This window comes from Rutidosis leptorrhynchoides, chromosome 10 (genome assembly GCF_046630445.1).
Source record: "Rutidosis leptorrhynchoides isolate AG116_Rl617_1_P2 chromosome 10, CSIRO_AGI_Rlap_v1, whole genome shotgun sequence".
NCBI lineage: Eukaryota > Viridiplantae > Streptophyta > Magnoliopsida > Asterales > Asteraceae > Rutidosis > Rutidosis leptorrhynchoides.
This window is the reverse complement of record NC_092342.1, coordinates 177,609,131-177,616,737: the sequence shown is the minus strand read 5'-3', so window position 1 is coordinate 177,616,737 and position 7,607 is coordinate 177,609,131. Positions and strand designations below refer to the sequence as shown.

The 7,607-nt window shown below is 34.7% G+C and overlaps 1 protein-coding gene across 1 annotated transcript; it reads right to left on the bottom strand.

Annotated features, from left to right (window-relative positions):
* Positions 1-2,382: 2,382 nt before the first annotated feature.
* LOC139871542 (ATP synthase subunit beta, mitochondrial-like) lies at positions 2,383-7,369 on the bottom strand. Its single transcript, XM_071859243.1, has 8 exons — positions 6,724-7,369; positions 5,981-6,056; positions 5,803-5,891; positions 5,450-5,671; positions 5,188-5,346; positions 4,887-5,111; positions 2,884-3,195; positions 2,383-2,620 (listed from the first exon to the last, which is right to left on the bottom strand). The coding sequence occupies exons 1-8, from the start codon at positions 7,207-7,209 to the stop codon at positions 2,504-2,506; spliced, it is 1,686 nt and encodes a 561-aa protein (XP_071715344.1). The 5' UTR covers positions 7,210-7,369; the 3' UTR covers positions 2,383-2,503.
* Between the last annotated feature and the right edge of the window lie 238 nt (positions 7,370-7,607).

The window sequence follows — 7,607 nt, the reverse complement described above, 5'->3', positions numbered from 1 at the left end:
AAGCATTTTTGTTAAGTAGAAGTACTTTGATAAGTGTCTTGAAGTCTTTCAAAAATGTATGAATACATATTAAAACACTACATGTATGTACATTTTAACTGAGTCGTTAAGTCATCGTTAGTCGTTCCATGTAAGTGTTGTTTTGAAACCTTTAGGTTAACGATCTTGTTAAATGTTGTTAACCCATTGTTAATATGATGTATTAATATATCTTAATATGATATATATATATACAATTAAATGTCGTTACAGCGATAATCGTTACATATATGCCTCGTTTCGAAATCCTTAAGTTAGTAGTCTTGTTTTTACATATGTAGTTCATTGTTAACATACTTAATGATATATCCATATATATGACATCATATAGTTTTTACAAGTTTTAACGTTCGTGAATCACCGGTCAACTTGGGTAGTCAATTGTCTATATGAAACCTATTTCAATTAATCAAGTCTTAACAAGTTTGATTGCTTAACATGTTGAAAACACTTAATCATGTAAATAACAATTTTATTTAATATATATATAAATATGGAAAAGTTCGGGTCACTACATCCTGTTTCTCTTTCCGAGAAAAAGATTGTTTATATAGTTTTTGTTTTTAGAAAAGAAAAAAGTAACTAGATGTTTTTTTGATCCTCACCAAATTAGTAAGCCAAGCCTACAAAAACCAATACAAACACTATAACAGTTACATTATTAAAAAATGCAAGCTCTTGTCAGGACTCCTGGCATATGTTCTAAATTGGACCTCCTTGACTGTAGAAAGAGACGTTTAATTGAATATTGAAGGAAATGAGTTTAAAGTTGGGGCTGTTTTCATTTATACGGAGAGAAAAACTTGAGCGATGAATGCTCTTGATGACACTTGACGTATTATAACCAACATCTCCAAAGGTCAGGCACACATTCTCATGGGTTAACACTTTTCTAATCTAATCCGTTATATGTAAATACATACTCCGTATATGTATTGATGCTGTGCACACGGTGTATAAGTCGACTGACTAAGCCGCCTAGTCTGTCAGGACTAGGCCAAATCAGTAAAAAGTTGGATTTATTAGGTAAAAGTCGAACTTATTCGGTCGAAGACAGTAAAATTCGAACTCGTTCAAAGTCCAACGAGTCCTTAACTTGATCTACGAGGTCCTTAATACTAGTCCTCCACTAGGAAATATTGTCCACTTTGAAGTATCACAATGGTTTATTTTCATCAAGTTAACACATTAATCCCGAAAACTAAAAATAAAAAACTGCACACCAAAACTTGCCCTCTCGATACTTGAAGCCGAAATTTTTGTTAGGGTTCAATCTCGTCTCCATTTCATTGCAATTGCAAAATAAAATTCAAAAAAAAAAAAAAAATATATATATATATATATATATATATATATATATATATATATATATATATATATATATATAGGGGCAGGATCAATGGGGAAGTAACCAATCGGGGGGGAAAAAAAAAAAAAATTCGTTTTTTTTGAAATTTTTTTTTCCGGCATCAAGATCACACAAAAATATGAACATTTAGAAGAGACACTTCGTGATGAATGTTATTATTTAGGCAGGAAAACGATCGACAAAAATAACATTCAAGATAATATTGTTCGTGAAGAATATGAACGTTTTTTTTTTCATGTTTTGTAAAGTAAAATTTAGCCCGATTTAGAGTTTAGGGTTTGGTGTTTTGGGTTTATGGAAACACCAAACCCCAATAAACCCAAAACACCAAACCCTAAATCCTAAACCGTTCGTGTTAAAAACTCAATCTAAAACCTAAATCTAAACCCTAAATCTAAACCCTAAACCCTAAATTTCTAAACCCTAATATCTAAACCCAAATAGCTAAAACCTCAAAATACGCTCGAAAAACACGATAATTGTTATATATTACTTCTTCGAGCGTTTTCCCGCCAAAATAAAAATATTTATCACAAAGTGTCTTTAGGGTTTGGTGTTTTGGGTTTATGGAAACACCAAACCCCAATAAACCCAAAACACCAAACCCTAAACCCTAAACCGTTCGTGTTAAAAACTCAATCTAAAACCTAAATCTAAACCCTAAATCTAAACCCTAAACCCTAAATTTCTAAACCCTAATATCTAAACCCAAATAGCTAAAACCTCAAAATACGCTCGAAAAACACGATAATTGTTATATATTACTTCTTCGAGCGTTTTCCCGCCAAAATAAAAATATTTATCACAAAGTGTCTCTACTAAATGTTCATATTTTCATCTCATCTATAATGTTCGTGAACAAAGTTTTTTCAAAAAACGAAAAAAAAGAAAAAAAAAGTTTTTGCTTCCCCCGAATGGTTACTTACCTCTTGATCCTACCACTATATATATATATATATATAAAGGATTCACAATAAATCCCACGTAAATCTCAATTTTCGGAAAATAAAACTGTTGGCGCACACAGCACCACATCAATAAAATTATTCATTTTTTTCGCAACTATCAAGGGGGGTGAGAATTGGTGAAAAACGCCTAAGAAGAAGCAGATTCCTTAGCGATCTTCTCAGCCTTAGCAATAACCTCATCGATTCCTCCAACCATGTAAAACGACTGTTCTGATAAGTCATCATACTTGCCATCCAACACTCCCTGCAGATATTAGTTATAAATGAAAATTAAAACAATTATGATTCGTTTACTTATGAGTTAATCCAATTATGATCTCGTCTCTGTATAAGAATAGAGTCGGAAGATGGGCATAAAAAAAAATGTACTTCTAAAGAGTGCAATTTTGAGCAAGAATATGGCAAATGAACATGCTGTCATGGGAATCTATCTATCAAAATTATCAAACATGAGAAAAAGGATCGAAATATTGAATTTCGATGGCTGAAGTAATTGACGAAACTAACCTGGAAACTGGCAATGCTCTCCTTGAGTTCAACATATTTACCAGGGGCACCAGTGAAGACTTCAGCAACATGGAAGGGCTGACTCAAAAACCTTTGAATTTTGCGGGCCCGGGCAACTGTCAACTTGTCATCTTCACTAAGTTCGTCCATTCCAAGGATGGCAATAATATCTTGAAGATTCTTATAGTTCTGAAGTACTTTTTGTACACCACGAGCTGTATTGTAATGGTCTTCTCCCAGAATGTGTGGTGACAGCATACGAGATGTAGAATCAAGAGGATCCACAGCCGGATATATACCAAGTTCAGATATCTGCGCCCCATTAATAGTAAAACAAAATAATATTGGCTATACATTGAACCTAATTGATTATAATAAAAATAAACCAAAATAAAACAGACCGAAAGTTACTGTAAATGCTATATTACTATGATTTTGTATCAATATAGTACAAGTTGTATTTAACCATATTTGAGACACCAATTATTTATAGAAGCGTTAGAATATAAGCGAAAAACTGTTTGTGGGTCAGTTTGATCTAGGCCTGGCAAATGAAACCCAAAACCAGTAAAATAGGTCCATTGGGTTTTATCTTTGACCTATTTGGGTCCTTCTCTATAAAGGACATCAAATCAACTACGAACCCAATAGGGTCTTCAACATCTGTATTTCAATTAAGAATGGGTCTGAACGGGTCGGGTCCTATATGGGTCCTCCAGGGTTGATATAACCAATCGATATAATTACATCTCCTGTTAACTTTATTATTAATATTAATATATTAATTAATATTAATTTAATAATATATATATATATATATATATATATATATATATATATATATATATATATATATATATATATATATATATATATATATATATATATATATTATACATTGAACCTAATTGATTATAATAAAAAATATTAATATTAATAATAAATATTAATATTATAATAAAAATATTGATTATAAAAATATTAATATTATAATAAAAAATATTAATATTAAAATATAAAATATAAATATTAAAAAAAATTTAGTACCAAATCACTACTTATCGGTACAGTAGTTTTTACCGAACAATTTAATTTTTAATATCACCTTCCAGTTTTTAGTTTTCATCGCACGATTTCTACGCGCGATTTTGACGCGCGATTTCGACGCGTTTACGAGGCGCGTTTTTCGACGCGCATTTTCGTCGAGCTTTTTTTATGCGCGTTTTCGAGGAGCGCTTTTAACGTGCGATTTCGAGGTGCGTTTTTGACGCGCGATTTTCAATGCGAAATTTCGACGCGCCATTTCGAGGCGCGTTTGTTAACCGTGTTTTCGACTTGCCTTTTTTAAGCGCGTTTGCGATCCGCGTTTTCGACTCGTGTTTTTGACTTGCCATTTTAAGCGCGTTGTCGACCCACGTTTTCAAGGCGTAGTTTTCAATGCGTGTTTTCAACGTGTTTTTGACGTGCGTTTTTTATGCGCGTTTTCGGGTTGCGCATTCGGAAGAGGTATGTCAAAAAATACAAACAAGAACATTTTTACTAGCTCGACCCAACCGACCCGGGTCTTGACCCAACCCGACCCGGGTCTCGACCCAACCCGTTCGACCCATTTTAATTTTGACCCATTTCGACCCATGACCCGTTTCGACCCACACACATTTGATCCTTGACCCAAACCGACCCATCTCGACCCGTTTTCCAGGTATAGTTTGATCCAAGGTTGAAAAAATTGCTACTAAGGGCTTTTTAGGGAGTACTTGGATATTGTCCAAGTTTGACTTTGACCAATTTTGACCAAATTTGACTAACTTTTCAAGAAATCCCGAGTTTGAACGCTGAGTAATTCCGATTTCTACGACACTGGTCTATCTTATTCAACCTGTTTGACCCATACATACCGAAGCCGAAGGTTAGCAGTTTAACCGCTAACCAAACCACGCAATTGATCATCACTAACAGACACACACAACCAGCAAAATCTGAGGGGAGGAGAAGATAGTTACCTGTCTGGAAAGCACAGTTGTGGCATCCAAGTGAGCAAAGGTTGTGGCAGGAGCAGGATCAGTCAAATCGTCAGCAGGCACATAAATAGCTTGTACTGATGTAATTGAACCTTTCTTAGTTGTTGTAATACGCTCTTGAAGACCTCCAAGATCTGTAGCCAAAGTTGGTTGGTAACCGACAGCAGATGGAATACGACCAAGCAAAGCCGAAACCTCTGAGTTAGCCTGCATATTAAATAAATAAAAAAACATCATTCAATCACACACAGAGTAGAGTTAATCCTCACAAACACAAATGTACCTGGGTGAAGCGGAAAATGTTGTCAATGAAAAGAAGTACATCTTGTCCTTCAGCATCTCTGAAGTGTTCAGCCACAGTCAATCCGGTCAGCCCAACACGAGCACGGGCACCTGGGGGTTCGTTCATTTGACCATACACAAGAGCACACTTGCTCTCACTCTAATTACATATATATAAATAAATAAACAATCAGAAAACAATGAAAAAAGACGCACACAATTCTTGAAGAAAATAACAAAAAAAACTCCCCTAAATTACACACCTGCTTATCACCTAGCTTAATGACACCACTCTCCATCATTTCTCTATACAAATCATTACCCTCTCGGGTCCGTTCTCCAACACCAGCAAAAACAGAGAAACCACCATGGGCCTTGGCAACGTTATTAATAAGCTCCATAATAAGCACAGTTTTTCCTACACCTGCACCACCGAACAACCCAATCTTTCCTCCTCTTTGGTAAGGAGCAAGAAGATCAACAACCTATTACAATAACAAAAATGATTAGATTCCGAAATTTAGTACAAAAAATAATAATAATAAGTGATGGAGTTATTTTGTCACATCAATTTCAAACCATCAAAATAATTAAAGATATTACGATGATAAATTACTTTGATTCCAGTAACAAGGATCTGTTGCTCCGTTGCTTGCTCAACGAAAGCTGGTGCTTCTCTGTGAATCGGCAAATAGTGGTCGGTTTCTGTTTAAAATAATCAAAATTAGGTAAAATATAAAAACCAATAAAACAGATGGAAGGCATAATACTTAACAACAAGATATGAAACTTACTAATTTCGCCTCTATGATCAATTGGCTCTCCAATAACATTGATGATACGTCCAAGAGTTGCTCTACCAACAGGTACCTGCCATAAACAAAAATAAAAATAAAACCTAGTTCATCAAATGTTACAAATATCATATCAGGGCAAATTATACCATAACGTATCCAACATGGAATCAAACATGAGAAAATCCACTAAATATAAAAATTCCAAACACTTGATAATGTACGTACCTTTTCTCCAATGAGAGAGTGGCACCAAATAATTTAATGACGTTGTGATGACATAATATATGGCTATGATGTTATTCCAAAATTCAGTCTCCCAATTAAGACATCACTGGGTACATACAATAGCAATCTTTGGGTACTTAAATACACTTTTTGAACTTTTTATTTATAGCCAAGTACATTACATAATTCATTTGATAGCAAAATTAATGATGATTGTTTTCAATCTAGTGCAATTTGACATGGACACTACGGCTGAAATAAATAATTCAATATCTCAATACAACAAGGTACATTTCAATAACAATATCTCATATAATTTTTCAATAAAATTCAAATTATGATTCAAGCAAAGAAAATATGCACACATTTTATACACGTCTGTAAAAAGACTTACAGACATAGGAGACCCAGTGTTGAGAAAATTTTAAAAAAATTCAAATTATGATTCAAGCAAGAAAATATGCACACATTTTATACATACATAAGTGTGTAAAAAAAAAAAAAAAAAAACTTACAGTGATAGGAGAGCCAGTGTTGAGAACGCGTTGACCACGGACAAGACCTTCAGTACCATCCATAGCAATAGTTCTAACCATATTTTCCCCCAAATGTTGAGCAACTTCCAAAACTAACCTAATCGAATTATCTAAAACCTCTAACGCCGTTAAGATCGGCGGTAATCCTTCACTAAATCTCACATCAACTACAGCACCAATAACCTGGCATACCTGTCCAATCGATCCAGCACCAGTGAACTCGTCAGTGATCTTACCGACATTAGATCCTTCACTTCCGGTGGTCGGAGCTGATTTGGACGGAGCGGCGGCACCAGAAGTTGCGTAGTTGACTACACGGTTAAGAAAGTAACCCGTAGGATTAGAGTGAGATTGAGATCGTGTGCGTGCAGGTGCAGCTCTACTGGAGTGAGTAAATGGAGATCTGGACGGTGATCGATGGAGTGATGATCGGAGGACTGAGGAGGCGAGCCTCCGGGAAGCCATGACGGAGATAAAGTTAGAGATAGAAAGTTAGGGTTTGAAAATGCGAGAACCAAGTCGTATCGGACACACACTGAATTGATCCTTTAAGGTTGTGCTTTTCAATGGACTAGTTAGTGTAACGGGAACTTTTTTCGCCTATGGTATGTTTTTGCTTTTTTTTCAATTTATTTTTCTAAAACCTTCCATGAATTTGTTATTGCATGTAGACGTTTGAACAAAATAAACAAGGAAAGAAACAGGATCATGATGCGGATGTGACCACGAGCTCTAGATTTCAAATTGATAAACTTGAATTTGTTTCGAATATAATTGGATCCTTGTTTATTCAACAATTATCTTCTACATTAGAAGGAGGTGTCAAGAGTGCATCAGCTTTCTCAACTGTTGAAATCCCTATG